Here is a 17,565-nt window from a genome sequence, read left to right as displayed (position 1 = left end):
CTTGCCTTGCTCAGAGTGTTTCCCCCTGCTGCAGCCAAATGCCTGTGTCTGCACCAATCACCCATGCCTGTCTAGGACTACAGATGAGACCCTACACCACATACCTAGTGGCTATCTACCTGGGCACCTGAGCTGAATCCATACAGGAGGAGTGGGTAGACTCCTGAGCTCACATACCTAGTAACAGATCTAACCACCTGGTGACAGGACATTAGAGCTTCAAAGGTGCCAGTAATCAAACTAGCTCACATGAGCAGCCTATTTAGGCATATCAAAACAAAACAAGAAGCTAGGACACAGTAAGCAAACGTAAAATAAATATTTATGAGTTGGAGACAACAGTCAATATCAAATCACATAAAGAGGCAATCCATGATGGATTCAGCAAGCTCCCAAAATAAAGAATCTAAATATTTTCCAGAGGAGGAAAATTTCTTGGAATTACCGAGGCAGAATACAAAAGATTAATGTACAGAACTCTTCAAGAAATTAGGAAGGAAATTAAGCCCAATGTAGAACACACAATAGAGGAAATTAAAAAGATTAGAGAAGAGCATAATGACAAATTTAACAGGCTGCAAGAATCCATAGAGAGACAGCAATCAGAAATCCAGAAGATTAACATAAAATTTCAGAATTAGACAATTCAATAGAAAGTCATAGGAGCAGAACTGAGCCCATGGAAGTCAGAATTAGTGAGATTGAAGATAAACCACTTGACACCAATTATTTGAGGAAAAATCAAATAAAAGGATTTAAAAAAATGAAGAAACCTTAAGAATTATGTGGGACTCTATCAAAAGGAATAACCTACAAGTGATTGGAGTACCAGAATGGGGGCAGTGGGGATAACAGAAAATACAGAGAGAATTGTTAAAGATTTGTTGGCAGAAAACTTCCCTGATATAGTGAAAGATGACAAGACATCTATCCAAAATGCTCACCAAACCCCACATGAGGTAGACCCCTAAAGAAAGTCACCAAGACATATTATAATCAAACTTGCCAAAACCAAAGATAAAGAGAGAATTTTAAGAGCAGCTAGGGATAAATGGAAAGTCATCTGCAAAGGAGAGTCAATAAGACTAAGCTTGGACTACTCAGCAGAAACCATGCAGGCAAGAAGGCAATGGGATGACATATATAAAGCCCTGAAAGAAAAAAACTGCCAGCCAAGAATTATATATCCAGCAAAACTGTCTCTCAAATATGATGGCAAAATTAGGGCATTTCCAGATATAAACAGAAGTTTAGGGAATTTGCAAAAACCAAACCAAAATTACAAGAAATACTAAAGGGAGTCCTCTGGTTAGAAAACCACTAACATCAGATAACAACCCAAGACTAGAATACAGTATAGGGCAACCAGACGTCATCAGAGATAGGAAAGTCACAAAAGTAAATCAAAGCTAAAACACTGAAAATAGGGAAACACAGATGTCAATATGTAAAAGACAACAACATTAAAAAAAATAGAGTGACTAAAAAATGCAGACATAGATTTTTCATATGGAGAGGAAGTCAAGGCAATATAAAGAAATAAAAGACTGGTATAAACTTAGAAAAATAGCGGTAAATATTAAGGTAACCACAAATGAAAGTAACAATCCTACACATTGAAATAAAAAACAAGAAAAACATAAAGACTCAGCAACACAAAATCAACAAAAATTAAAAAGATAAAAAGAAAATACATAAAGAAAAATGACTCAGCACAGAAAATTAAGTGGAACAAAGAAACTATGAACAACACACAAAAAAAGACATCAAAATGACAGCACTAAACTCATACCTATCAATAATTACACTGAATGCAAGTAGACAAAATGCAGCAATAAAGAGACAGAGTGGCAGATTGGGTAAAAAAACACTATCTATATATATGCTTCCTACAAGAGACATACCTTAGACATAAAGACAGAAACAAACTAAAACTCAAAGGATGGAAAAAAATATATCAAGCAAGCAACACTCAAAAAAGAGCAGGACTGACATTATTAATCTCTGACAAAACAGACTTTAAAGTAAAATCCACCACAAAGGATAAGGAAGGACACTATATAATGATTAAAGGGTCAGTACACCAGGAGGACATAACTATAATAAATATTTATGCACCCAACAATAGGGCTCCAAAATACATAAACTCTAACAGCACTGAAAAGAGAGATAGATAGCTTCACAGTAGTAGTAGGAGACTTTGACACACCACTTTTGGTGAAGGACAGAACATCCAGAAAGAAGCTCAACAAAGACACGGAAGAGCTAAATGCTACGATCAACCAACTTGATCTCATACACATATACCGAACACTCAACCCAACAGCAGCCAAGTATACTTTCTTTTCCAACACACATGGAACATTCTCCAGAAAAGACCACATATTAGACCATAAAGCAAGCCTTAACAAAATCCAAAGCATCAAAATATTACAAAGCATCTTTTCTGACCATAAAGCCATAAAAGTAGAAATCAATAACAGAAAAAAACAAGAAAAAAATCAAACACATAGAAATTGAACAATACCTTGTTCAAAAACTACTGAGTTATAGAAGAAATTAAGGACAGAATAAAGAAATTCATAGAATTAAACGAGAATGAAAACACATCCTACCAGAACCTTTGGGACACAGCAAAAGCAGTGCTCAGAGGTCAGTTTAAAGCAATAAATGCATACATCCAAGAAGAAGAAAGGGCCATAATCAGAACATTAACCCCACAACTGGAACAAGTAGAAAGAGAGCAGCCAAAGAAGCCCTCAGGCACCAGAAGAAAGTAGATAATAAGAATTAGAGCAGAATTAAATGAAATAGAGAATAGAAAAACAATTGAAAGAGTTAACAAGACCAAAAGCTGGTTCTTCGAAAAGATCAACAAACTGATAAACCACTGGCCAAACTTACAAAAGAAAAACAAGAGAGGAAGTAGATAACCCTCATAAAAAATGAGATGGGTGATATCACAACAGACTCAACGGAAATGAAAAGAATCATAACAGAATACTATGAAAAACTGTACTCTAACAAATTTGAAAACTTAGAGGAAATGGACAAATTTCTAGAAACTCACTACCTACCTAAACTAACACAAACAGAGGTAGAACAACTAAATAAACCCATAACAAAAGAAGAGATTGTTATTAAAAAACTCCCAACAAAAAAAAAACCCTGGCCCGGATGGCTTCACTGGAGAATTTTACCAAACTTTCAGAAAAGAGTTAACACCACTACTACTAAAGGTATTTCAGAGCATAGAGAAGGATGGAATACTTCTAAACTCATTCTATGAAGCCAGCATAACCCTGATACCAAAACCAGGTAAAGACACCACAAAAAAAAGAAAATTACAGACCAATATCTCTCATGAACATTGATGCAAAAATCCTCAACAAAATTCTAGCCAATAGAATTCAGCAACATATCAAAAAAAATAATTCACCATGATCAAGTGGGATTTATACCAGATATGCAGGGATGGTTCAACATTAGAAAAACAATCAATGTAATCCATCATAAAAGACAAGAACCACATGATCTTATCAATCAATGCAGAAAAGGCATTTGACAAAGTCCAACACCCATTCATGATAAAAACTCTCAACAAAATAGGAATAGAAGGGAAATTCCTCAATATAATTAAGGGCATTTATACAAAGCCAACAGCCAACATCATCCTAAATGGAAAGACTTTGAAAGCATTCCCCTTGAGAACAAGAACCAAACAAGGATGCCCTTTATCACTCTCTTATTCAACATTGTGCTGGAGGTCCTAGCTGGAGCAATTAGGCTAGAAAAAGAAATAGAAGGCATCCAGATTGGTAGGGAAGAAGTCAAAGTATCTCTATTTGCAGATGATACGATCTTATACACAGAAAACCCCCAAAGAATCCACAAGAAAACTACTGGAACTAACAGAAGATTTCAGCAAAGTATCAGAACAAGATAAACATACAAAAATCAGCTGGATTCCTTTACACCAACAAAGAGAACCTCGAAGAGGAAATCACTAAATCAATACCATTTACAATAGCCCCCAAGAAGATAAAATACTTAGGAATAAATCTAACCAGAGACATAAAAGACCTATACAATGAAAACTACAAGACTCTACTGCAAGAAACCAAGAGACCTGCATAAGCGGAAAAACATACCTTGCTCATGGATAGGCAGACTCAACATTGTGAAAATGGCAATTCTACCCAACGCGACCTACAGATACAATGTAATCCCGATCCAAATTCCAATGGCATTTTTTAATGAGATGGAGAAACAAATCACCAACTTCATATGGAAAAGCAAGAGGCCCTGAATAAGTGAAGCATTACTCAAGAAGAAGAACAAAGTGGGAGGCCTCACACTACTTGATTTTAGAACCCATTATACTGCCACAGTAGTCAAGACAGCCTGGTACTGATACAAGAACAGATACATAGACCGACGGAACAGAATTGAGAATCAAGACATAAATTCATTGAGCTATGAGTCGCTGATACTTGACAAAGGCCCAAAGCCCTTTAGTTGGAGAAAAGACAGTCTCTTTAACAAACGGTGAAGGCATAACTGGATATCCATCTGCAAAAAACTGAAACAAGACCCATACCTCACACCATCCACAAAAACTAACTCAAAATGGATCAAAGACCTAAATATAAAACAAAAAATGATAAAGAAGAACTCACCTTTCTCCTTCAAAAGTCACCTCAGTTTTCTATATTTCCTCTCCTGGAATAGCATTCTGATCTTCCTTTCCCTCTCCGTCTTCTTCTCCCTCTCTGTCTCTTCCCCCGCCCCCACCCTCATCCCATCTATTTGGTCAACAACTTCTGCTGATTTACCTTCTAAATATCTTTCAAACCCACCAGTTTCTCTCCATCCTAACCATCACTTTCCTAGACCAGGCCATCACCATGTCTCACTTGGCTTACTGCAACAGTTACTTAAACTGCTCTCCTTAGGTCTGCTTTAGTTAACTGTAGTTAATATGATCTTTGCAAAACAAATATGTGATGGTAACAGCCCCATTTTGCATTCATTCAATTATTATTTATTAAGAACTTACTAGATGCAAAAGCTTGCCTTAAAAATTCAATCCAAGCCTCCACCAGCCTGAGCCCAGAAGAACTAGGTGGTGCCTAGCTACCATCACCAACCACTCTGACAGGGATCGCAACAGAGAGTCCTGGACAGAATGGGAGAAAAATATAGAACCGAATTCAAATTCATGAAAAAAGACCAGACTGACTGGTCTGACAGTCTGGAGGAACCCTCGAAACTATGACCCCAGGACACTCTGCTAACCCAGAACTGAAAACATTCCTGAAGCCCGCTTTTCAGACAAAGATTAGACAGGCGTGTAAAACAAACAATAACACACATGAGGAATGTGCTTCTTAGTTCAATCAAATATATGAGACCAAATGGGCAACTCCTGCCCGAAAGCAAGACAGGAAGGCAGAAAGGGACAGAAACTGGACAAATAGACACAGGGAACCCGAGGTGGAAAGGGGGAGCATGCGGTCGCATTGTGGGAATTGCAACCAATGTCACAAAACAATATGTGTAGAAATTTTTGAATGGGAAGTTAACTTGAGCTGTAAAACTTTCACCTAAAGCACAATAAAATTAAAACATATATATACATATATAAATCAAGGGGAAAAGAAAAACAGGCTCTGGAATGAGACAAACCTGGCGTCAAATCACATAGACTAGCTGTGTGACCCTGGGCAAGTTACTTAACTTCTCTGAGCCTCAGTCTCCCCATCTACAAAATAAGAGTTATAACAGTACTATTCTTATTCTTTGAAGATATAATATGACCATGTACATAAAATGCTAATACATTCTCTAGTTCATATGAAAAACTTAATAAATGGTTATTATCACTGGGGAAAAAAAATTCAATCCAAATACTTTAGCAAGGCATACAAGACTCCAGAGGATCTGGCCCCTGTTTCCTGGTTCAATCTAATTTTACCACTGCCTATCTGTAAACTTGCCCCCCTGCCATGCTAATATTGGTGGTGGTGGTGGTGGCAGTTGCCACTGAGTCAGTTTACTCATGGTGACCCCATGTGTGCAGAGTAGAACTGCTCTATAGAATTTTCAAGGCTGTGACTTTTTGGAAGCAGATCACCAGGAGTGTCTTTTGAGGCACTTCTGTGTGGGTCTGAACCACTTTCAGTTAATAGTCCAGTGTTTAACTGTTTGTATCTTCCAGGAACTACATACACAGTTATATTTTTTCTGAGATTGTGCCGGGGCTGCCTAATTCCCCTTCTGTACATGCTAACATCTTTTTTCTTTAATATGACACATCTTTTCTTGTGTGAGGGCTAATTTACAAAGCATAAAATATCTGTAGTCTTAATTTTTTAAAGAAATATCTGCAATTATATCTAAAACTGGTGTATGACTTCACTATTACTGAAGAGCTTCATTTTCTGGACATTTCAAATGCTCTCTAGCATGTACCACAATATTAGAAAATAACACTGTTGACTATATTTTGCTATTGAGCAAGACTCCTTTGAAGCTGGATTATTTTGTTCTTCCTTGATTAATTATGTAAGCTATTTAATTGTGACATATAGTTTGTCTCATTTGTCCATTAGTTTAATCCATTGCCATCAAGTCAATTCCTACTTATAGCAACCCTATAGGACAGGGTAGAACTGCCCCATAGTGTTTCCAAGGTTGTAAAATCTTTACAGAAGCAGATCGCCACATCTTTCTCCCACAGAGCTGCTGGTGGGTTCAATCAGCCATCCTTTGGGTTAGCAGACGAGTTCTTAACCACCTAACCACTGTGCCACCAGGGCTGCTTGTCTCATAGTGCATTTTAATATTGAATACTTCAAAACAAAAAGAGATTTTTTTTTTCATTGCAAACTAGTCAAGCATCTTTAACATAAGGACACGGTTTTCAATCAACTTACTTGAAACTTTTTCTAATTTATCCACCGTTATTTCTTACTAGCATAACTGTAACAGAGGTTTCACTTGTATTTGGAAAATACCCTGCCCAACTCATAACACCAATCAAGTCCCACTGGCTGTATTTTTCTCCTCTTTCCAGACCGAGTCAATGAAGACTTACAACCACTCACCAGGAAGACCCAATTGAATGTCCTCTGTCTCCAGACAGACATGGGCTGAAGCCCAAGATCTGAATAAGGCCAAGCATATGGGGAGGGAACCAGAGCAGGGTTCCTTCTGACTAGCACTGCTGCCGTTGAGTCGATTCCGACTCATAGCGACCCTAATAGGACAGAGTAAAACTGCCCCATAGGGCTTCCAAGGAGCAGCTGGTGGATTCCAACTGCCAACTTTTTGGTTAGCAGCCGAGCTCTTAACCACTGCACCACGAGGTCTCATCCTTCTCGTTAGGCCTTAGTTTTCTGAAAAAACAAACAAGCAAACCAGTTGCTATCAAGCTGACTCTGACTCATGGCAAACTCCTGTATATCAGAGCAGAACTATGATCCACAGAGTTTTTAATGGCTGTGAACTTTCAGAAGTAGAATGCTAGAACCTTCTTCTGAGGCACCTCTGGGTAGATTTGAATTGCCAACCTTTCGGTTAGTAGCTGAGCACTTAACAATTATGCCACCAATTAGATTGAAAACTGCATCAAACACATGTGCAGACTGAAACAGCCCACATGGCTTATCACCCCTTTAAGTCTCAGTTTAGGTAATATTTCCTTGAGGGAGACTTGACTGATACTGTCTCTCTAGGTTTTCTGGTTATCCATGATATCCCACTGGCAGCACGACACTTACCACATTGAATTGACAGTCTGTGGTCTGTCTCCTTAAATAAACTATTAATTCCTCTAATTTCCAATTAATTTCTTTAGCAAAATGGGCCCTCAAAGGATATTTCTTGAATACACAAATGAGTGAATGGTTGTTATGGTAGATATCCACAAGTAGTTCTAGTATTTCCTAAGCTATGTTTTATTTCTTATGGATTTTTCTCCAGGTAAGTACTGAAGAGGATGATTTGAAAACAGAATTCTATACGGATTTAATTTCTCTTGAAAAGGATGACAGTAAACAAGCTGCACTTTCAAGTCAACACAGGAAATCTTTTTCTGTACCAATTTTCTATTCCTCAAAAACAAGTCAAAGCACCAACCGTATGTCTACCTTCAAACAAGCCATTCAAGCCTCCCACAAAAAGGTAATAAAAATGATTCCTGATATTTCTATTCTTTCTTGAAAATTAACACCAATTCCAGCAATGATGCGATGAGAAGGGGAGAGTTTTTATATCGAATCAGTAGGATTTCTAACACAGATCTAAATAGTTTTACATTTTTTTGTTGTTATATTACACTTCAAAAATTATAGAGGTGATATGTATAACAATGCTTCCTTTTCATGTAAATTGGGCTGTATTTATATTTGTGTTCCCTTTATTTTCACTTTTCTTTTTCATGTTGTTTTAGGTATGTTTCTTACAAACCACATATAACAGGATTTTTTTTAAATATAATCTGACAGTCTCAGGTTTTTGCTAGGGATAGTCAGCCAATTTACATTTACCATACTCACTGAAATAGATGGTCTTATTCCTTCCATGTTATTTTATTTTTCTTGCTTATTTCACTTTGTTGCTATTTCCTTTTTTTCTCTATTTTTCTGTTTTCTTTCTTACTTTTCTGTTTACTCCATTTTGTCCTTTTAGTCATTTTGGAAGTTCTATTACACTTTCAAATTGTTTGTGGTTCCCTTTCTCTAAGATCTCTGGGTGGGGCCAACAATCAACTACTAACCATTCAAGCCCACCCAGCTGTGCCATGGACAAAAAGCCTGGCAACCTGCTTCTATAAAGACTAAAACCAAGAAAAACCTATGGAGCAGTTACAAGCCCTATATTTTTTTTCTATTATATCACATGAAATAATATCTGTAGCCCCCCCCCTCCAAAATCTGTTTTACTTACCTATTCCCCACGTCCCATCCTCATTACCTCCTTGAAAACACATTTGCTTCCCTACCCTACTCCCCCACACTATCATCACAGGATTCCCAACCCTCAGTGTTAGTGAGATACTTAAAACCTTGAGTTCTAAGCTATTGCTAGGGATTGTTATTATGTTGACTTCTATGAGTCGAAATCGACTCAACAGCACCTAACAACAACAGCAACATGCTAATTTGTATTTTCATTCTGACTCTTATCTTCTTTAATGATTCATCACGTAACACTTGTAATTTCCAAGTTCATAGTCTATATTTTATATTTGTATTATAGTTTATAAATGTATAAACCAAAAACCAAACTCGTTGCTGTCAAGTGGATTCTGACTCATGGCGACCCCTTGTGTGCAGAGTAGAACTGCTCCATAGGGTTTTCAAGGTTGTGATCTTACAAAAGCAGATTGCCAGGCCTTTCTCCCAAGGCACTTCTCGGTGGGTTCCAACTGCCAAACTTTCGATTAGTAGTCCAGCACTTATCCGTTTGCACCACCCAGAAACTCATTTATACCTGTATGTGTATGTATATATACATATATGTATACGTATATATGTAGATATATACATGTATGTGTTGTTGTTGTTGTTGTTAAGTGCCATCGAGTCAGTTCCAACTCATAGCAACCCCATACACAACAGAACAAAACACTGCCCGGTCCTGCACCATCCTCACAACACTTGTTATGCTTGAGTCCATTGTTGCAGCCACTGTGTCAATCCATCTCATTGAAGGTCTTTCTCTTTCTCACTGACCCTCTACTTTACCAAGCATGATGTCCTTCTCTAGGGACTGGTCCCTCCTGATAACACGTCCAAAGTATGTGAGACGCAGTCTTACCGTCCTTGCTTCCAAGGAGCATTCTGGTTGTACTTCTTCCAAGACAGATTTGTTTGTTCTGTTGGCAGTCCATGGTATATTCAATATTCTTCACCAACAACACAATTCAAAGGAATCAATTCTTTGGTCTACCTTATTCATTGTCCAACTTTCACATGCAGATGAGGTGATTGAATATACCATGGCTAGGGTCAGGCTCACCTTAGTCCTCAAAGTGATATCTTTGCTTTTTAACACTTTAAAGAGATCTTTTGCAGCCAATTTGCCCAATGCAATGCATCTTTTGATTTCTTGACTGCTGCTTCCCTGGGTGTTGATTGTGGATCCAAGTAAAATGAAATCCTTGACAACCTCAATCTTTTCTGTTTATCATGATGTTGCTTATTGGTCCAATTGTGAGGATTTTTGTTTTCTTTATGTTGAGGGGCAATCCATACTGAAAGCTGTGGTCTTTGATCTTCATCAGTAAGTGTTTCAAGTCCTCTTCAGTTTCAGCAAGCAAGGTTGTGTTATCTGCATAACTCAGGTTGTTAATGAGTCTTCCTCCAATCCTAATGCCATGTTCTTCTTCATATAGTTCAGCTTCTCAGATTATTTGCTCAGCATATAGATTGAATAGGTACGGTGAAAGGATACAACCCTAATGCACACCTTCCCTGACTTTAAACCATGCACTATCCCCTTGTTTTGTTCGAACAACTGCGTCTTGATCCATGTACAGATTCCTCACAAGCACAATTAAGTGTTCCGGAATTCCCATTCTCTGCAATGTTATCCATAATTTGTTATGATCCACACAATCGAATGCCTTTGCACAGGTAAACATCTTTCTAGTTTTCTCTGCTTTCAGCCAGGATTCATCTGACATCAGCAGTGACAGCCCTGGTTCCACATCCTCCTCTAAATCCAGCTTGAATTTCTAGTAGTTACATGTTGATATACTGCTGCAGCCACTTTTGAATGATCTTCAGCGAAATTTTGCTTGCATGTGATATTAATGATATTATTCTATAATTTCCATATTTGGTTGGATCACTTTTCTTGGGAATAGGCATAAATATGGATCTCTTCCAGTGGGTTAGCCAGGTAGCTGTCTTCCAAATTTTTTGGCATAGATGAGTGAGCACTTCCAGTGCTGCATCCGTTTGTTGAAACATCTCCACTGATGTTCCATCAATTCCCGGAGCCTTGTTTTTCCACAATGCCTTCACTGCAGCTTGGAATTCTTCGTTCAGCACCATCAGTTCCTGATCATATGTTACCTCCTGAAATGGTTGAACATTGACCAGTTCTTTTTGGTACAGTGACTCTGCGTGTGCCTTTCGTCTTCTTTTGGTGCTTCATGTGTCGTTTAATATTTTCCCTATAGAGTCCTTCCATATTGCAACTCGAGGCTTGAATTTTTCTTCAGTTCTTTCAGCTTGAGAAATGTTGAGTGTGTTCTTCCCTTTTGTTTTACTATCTGCAGGTCTTTGCATATGTCATCATAATATTTTCCTTTGTCTTCTCAAGCTGCCTTTTGAAATCTGTTCAGCTCTTTTACTTCATCATTTTTTCCTTTTGCTTTAGCTACTCGATGTTCAGAGTCTCTTCTGACATCCATTTTGGTCTTTTCCTTTTCTCTTGTCTTTTTAATGACCTCTTGCTTTCTTCATGTATGAGGTCCTTGATGTCATTCCACAACTCATCTGGTCTTTGGTCATTAGTGTTCAATGCGTCAAATCTATTCTTGAGATGGTCTCTAAATTCAGGTGGGATATAGTCACTCATCATCATTTCCTCCACTCTCATCTTCCCTTTCTTGAGATCCCTATTCTTATACAATTGTCTTTTTTTTAATATTTTCCTCAAGTAGGGTGCACGCACGGTGTATCTCTTAAATCCTTATATATTTTAAATGCCTGCCTTTTTCCCAAGCAATAAAGATAAAGAATATTTTGGTGAATATAGGAATCTTGGATCGTAGTCCTTTTCTCTTGACAGTCAGCATATATTATTCCACCGTCTTGTAATTTCCATTTTTGCATACAAAAAAATCGTATATACAGCTGATTTTCTTTGTTTTATTCTCTGTCTGAAAACTTACAAGTTTTTTTTTTTTCTTCACCCTTAGAATTCAGGATATGTCTAAATGTTGGACTTTTCCCATTAATCTTGTCAGGAACTTGTGAAACCCATTCAATATGTGAAGATACATCTCCATCTTTTCATCTTCCTTCATCTTTTCCTTCCTCTCCTGCTATTATTTGTATTTAAATCTCCTGGATATGTCTTTCAATTCTTAAATGAATTAGGGGATGGATTTATGTTTGACAAATTTAGACATTTACCAAGTGTCTTTTAAAATAGTATCTGTTCCTCCTTGCAACCACCGTTCTGAATAGCATTTGTTCTTTCCAAAGAAGTGAACAGGGAGAATGAGGCCTGAATCATGCAACATGAGAGGTGGGAGGTAAGAGGAAGAGGCAGAGGCACCAGCACTGAGTCAATGGGACCAGTACCTTGAGGACACCATTTTATAGCTCCTCCTGCCTTTACCATAGTGCCTTTCATATATTTATTTATTCACCCATTCATACATTTACATAAATACAAAATCTTCCAGTACTTTATAGATAATTTTTCTAAGTATCTCATTTATCTTCAAAAGAACTCTAAGAGGTTATCAGAGTAGAATTTTTTAACACCATTTTGCAGATGAGTAAACTGAAGTCCATACATTTTTTAAGTCAACAAATATTTATCAAATTCATACCATGTGGCAGGTACTACTCTAACATCCAAGAGGCTAAGTGACTTTCCCATGATCTTACAGTGAGTAAATGCCAGAGTAGAGGGTTGAAATCAGTTCTTCTGATTTTTATCCACTATTCTTATCTATCACATTACACTTCAAGCCATGCTTATTCATTTATTCATAATTGCAACAAACTGTGGAACAAGCCCAGCTCTGGTGATATGGGCATGCAAAAATAAATAAATAAATAAGAATAAAATAGATTCCTTTTATAATACCTTCTTACTTCAGTTTTGAATGGGCTATGTGTCATACATTGTGCTCCAGATATACCAAATGATATTCTAAATATAAGTTATTATCAGAATTACTAGGAAATAAAAATACACATCCCCAAGCCCTTAATCTACTGATACGGAGTATCTGGAGGTTGAGCATGTGAACCTACATTTGTTAAAACATCCTCAGCTCACTCTGATGCAACATCCAAGATTGGAAATAACTGCTTAAAAATATAGTCAAAGGTAGAGGTAGAGATGATGTTGAAAGAGATGTAGATAGAGATACCAGTCCTGACATTAAGACTTGCTTCACAGAAGGGTTTATAGATGTTTCAAACATGCTAGAGAACATTTGTGAAACTCTTATCTGTAGATGAACAGCTGTCATTTAATCCTGTAATATTTAGTCTGCCCCAAAGTGGAAACATTTAGGGCTAATCACAGTATTAGTTTGGACCACATGAAACTGCTGACATTCAACCATTTTTGACCTACAAATAGTCAACTTCATATGGTTCAGCCAAATATCACAACTATTATATTTGATTAGATCTGAACAGAATAAGGAAATCTCAGTCTCCATAGAAAATGATACCCAACTTTTCCTATTCTTCAAGTAGTGAAGGCAAGGTATTCCAAATTTGAAAATCAATCTAAGCCCTTAAGTAGAGCTTAATGCTTTGTTTATTTATTAAATTTTTATGTATTTATTTTCTATTTTTTTTGGCCCATCACACATCTGACTAGACATTTGTTGGGCAGATAATCTGTTTCAAAGTGAAAATACCAGTTAACTCTCACTAAGCTTCTGTGCTTTTTTGGTTTACTTTACAAAATGAAAACCACAAAAAGATAATTAAAATTAAGCAAGAACACACAAATTGTTAAAATAGATTATATATGGCTTAACCATCTATGGTAACCTAATTTTTTAGGCTAAAATTACCCTTTCCAGCCATCAAGAACTGACAAGTTGAGCACCATGGAGGCACTTGTGCTAAGCTGAGTTACTAAAGTTTAATATGTATTTTTCCATGACTTCTTTTTTAAAGCAACCTGGCAAGTTTTAAACCTCCCATAATGAGCATTTCACATACTCAAGGATTGAGTGCACTTTTTACTAAAAGCACAAGGTCCTCCAGGTTTCAAAAACTATAGTTCTATGGCAAAATTCAAGAATTAAATTTAAAAATAGAAATAATGGGCACTTACTAAAATGTAAGCTCCACAAAGGCACAAACTTTCTCTTGCGTATTAAATGTGTTGAAGGCAAGAAAGACGGGGGAGGGAGAAAAGAAGAGAAGGGGATTGATGAAGATTCTTTCAATCCTTATCGTTATTTTTTCATCCTTTTGTGTTAGCAGCCTTTGTATGCCATAATTACAGCATACAAGAAAATAGCTGTTTAATAATTTATAGCTACATTGAGGCTCTTTTGCTAACATATGTTCCTCACTCCATTACTATTACTCAAATGCTACAGTTTGCTAAAATGGAGAGATCAAATAAAGTATATAATTTTTTCTTAAATTTAGTGCATATAGATGCACTGAAAAAAACTCAGTGGCTATGGAAAAAGATAATCAAATAGAATGAGATTTTGAACATAATACAGACCACTGAAGACCCTATGGAGCAGTTCTACTCTGCACATGTGGGGTTGCCATGAGTCAGAATCAACTCAACAGAAACTAACAATAATAATTTTAAATTAATCTGACGTAACAAGAAATTGTCAAAAACCGTATTCAATTGTTTCTGAACATAGGTGGAAAAGAAAAAGTAAGTTTGTTTAATTTTACCCCTAAGAAATTTAGAATCATAGCCATTTTGTAGTTGAAAGGGGTATAAAACATTACCTGGTGTGCAGCCCTCATCTTATCACGTGAAAACTGAGGTCTAAAAAAAATTAAACGTTTTTTCCCATTAGAAACAAAGAACCTCAGCTGCATACCTCCCAGCTGAAAATTTCCACAATCCTTTCTCAATTATCTGCATTAGCAAGGTCTTCTAAATAACAACTCACAGGGACGCAGCCATGATCTGCAATCAACAGAGAAAGATTTACTTTTCTGATAATTGCTCTCTTCTTCGGTAGAAAGCATTCATCTTTCTCTGTGACACAGTCTACATTATTGAGATAATCTTATCTGTTGAGACTTTGGATATCTCAGGGAAAGGTACTGGAAAGTAAAGTAGACCTATAATTTTAAGTGTGAGAACATGCAATAGAGAGCTAAAATTGTTGTAACATTACGGTAGGAATGAAGATAATGATAGATTGATGACGTTTAAATGTTTGATTCCTCCAGTGTTTATTGCCTTTAATCATCATTTTTTTACTCTTTTCTTCTCTTCCATTTAGGATTCTAGTTTTATTAGGATCCATAAAGCGATAAAAGTCTTAAACTTTACAATGAAGAGTAAAGATCTACAGCTTTCTGATGTCTTTTTGAAAGCACTTAGCCATCTGCCTCTGGAATACAATTTTGCTTTGTATAGCCGGATATTTGACGACTTTGGGACTCACTATTTCACCTCTGGCTCCCTGGGTGGTGTGTATGACCTCCTCTATCAGTTTAGTCGTGAAGAGCTAAAGAACTCAGGTATGCTTTCTGCAGCCCTCCTTTTATAACCAATATGATAACATGTAATACATCTTTCTGCCTGTCTTATTCTATCATTTTAGTTATTTTTATTTACTGATCTCACTTTAAAAAAATCCAGTCACTATTGAGTCGACTCCAACTCAGTGATCCCATTTGTGTCAGAGTGGAACTGCACTCCATACGGTTTCCAACGGCTGATTTTTTGGAATTAGATCACTAGGCTTTTCTTCTGAGGCATCTCTGGGTGGACTTGACTCTCCAACCTTTCAGTTAGCAGCCAAGCACATTAACCGTTTGTACCACCCATGGACTCCATTGACCTTATTTAGACCCGTTTTATTTCCAAAATGATATGAAGAACAACCAACCACATACACACTCAAGTAAGTGAAATAGAAAATTAGGACCAAGAAAGAAGGAAAAATAAATATACTTAACTTCTGTGATTGGCCATCAGATTTGTTTCTGTTGCTTGGCATCTGGGAACATCATAAGCTAGTTACCTAGAATGGGAGAAGCATGCCAGTACCAAAGGGGGACAAAGTTTGTCCTGGAACTAAATTCTAAAAGATAGTTTACTTACAACATTTTTGAAGAAGATAATACCTATATAGAACAATAATTTTATATTAAATGCAATAGCGATTTGTTTCTTTTAGTAATTTAACTAAAAGCCAAGGGCATAAGGTGAAAGAACAAGTGAGGACTTGACAAGGGATTAAGTTAACATGAGCCAGATATGCACCCAGCCAGAAAACTAGTTGCCATCGAGTATTTCAGAGCAGAACTGTGCTCCGTAGGCTCTTCAATGGCTAATCTTTCGAAAGTAGATCACCAAGTCTTTCTTCTGAGGTAATAAAACTTAAAACCATATGGAAAGCAATTTTATTTGAGGAAAAGTTACAATTTTATATCCTGAGATATAATCAGAGGTATTTTCTGCTTACATGTAAAATAACAATATGAACCTGACATCTTGAGTTCTAAACTATTATCTAAAATCACCAATATCAATTATTATTACAGCTTAAGCACCTTTGGATAAATTTGTTTTCAGGCTCCTGTGTCAAAGAACTCAGGGTCTTTGTGATGATTTTATCATGTATCTTTTGAGGACAAGGATAAGAAATTGTATAGTCACCAAAACCCAACTCACTAATTCCCCAGTAAACCAGAATTATTGTCCATTCAAATTTTATGCAAAAGAAAACACAAATTTATTTAAAAAGACAACATCGGGCCAGCCCTGGAGGTAATAGAGTTTCAATTCCTCTTTTCCTACATCTCAATATAGCAAAGCCTAATGCCTAATATGGACACCTGAGTGCTTAAGTCACCAGGTGTTCCCCCATGATCTGCTTGCTGTGAGAAAAGATAGGATAATTATCTTTGAGTAGGATTTTCAGTAAGAAGGTTTTCCTTTTTTTCACTTGAGATGTTTACTAAAGTTCAAAAGATTTGTGCTGGGAAGGGCTTTCCACGTGGCCTGCCCCTTATATTTCATTTCAGTTGTAGCTCTTTCCACCGGAGCAATGGTTGTATGATAAAATTGCTATCTTCTGCCACTGAGAATAGCAGTAACATCAATGCAGAGAAAACATGGTTGGGGGAAACCCCTGGCTCTTGGCTTGATTTCTTCTGACCCTTGGGATGAAATTATTCTGGTCACTGCTGCGATAACCCAGAGAATAATTTCCCACTTGATGAGCTTTACTCATCATGTATTCAGAGTAAAGACTCTAAAGGCTCGGGTCAGTTAAAGAAGCAAGTGAATCTATAATCAACCATTCAGCCTTTCAATAGTGGAAACCTCATAACCTAAATGAAGAGTGATGAACTATACTCTCCGACTGAAATTTCTCACTATCTCCTTCTCTACAAATAGAAGTAGAGACTGACTGACCGACAAACAGAAACACATAAAGAGGGAAAGAAAGGGGGCTTGAGAAGTGATAGGAAACTGGAAACATATAACTATACACACACACATACACACTATATATATGTACACATTATACATATGTGCACATTACACATGCAGGCATAAAATGTAGATAGAGTGTATATAATATATGTGTTTGTATGTATGTTTATATATATGAGTGTGTATAAG

At 36.9% G+C, this 17,565-nt stretch overlaps 1 protein-coding gene across 1 annotated transcript in view; it reads left to right on the top strand.

Annotated features, from left to right (window-relative positions):
* Nucleotides 1-17,565, top strand: part of C6 (complement C6) — an 82,170-nt gene that overhangs the window by 19,753 nt on the left and 44,852 nt on the right. The window contains exons 6-7 of the mRNA XM_004388437.3: nt 7,987-8,187; nt 15,209-15,449. Coding sequence (XP_004388494.1) covers nt 7,987-8,187; nt 15,209-15,449 — 442 coding nt within the window. The remainder of the gene's footprint in view (nt 1-7,986; nt 8,188-15,208; nt 15,450-17,565) is intronic.

This window comes from Trichechus manatus, unplaced genomic scaffold (assembly GCF_000243295.1).
Source record: "Trichechus manatus latirostris isolate Lorelei unplaced genomic scaffold, TriManLat1.0 scaffold00212, whole genome shotgun sequence".
Lineage (NCBI taxonomy): Eukaryota > Metazoa > Chordata > Mammalia > Sirenia > Trichechidae > Trichechus > Trichechus manatus.
Note: the sequence above shows the minus strand (reverse complement) of the source record. Positions and strands in the feature narration are given on the sequence as shown.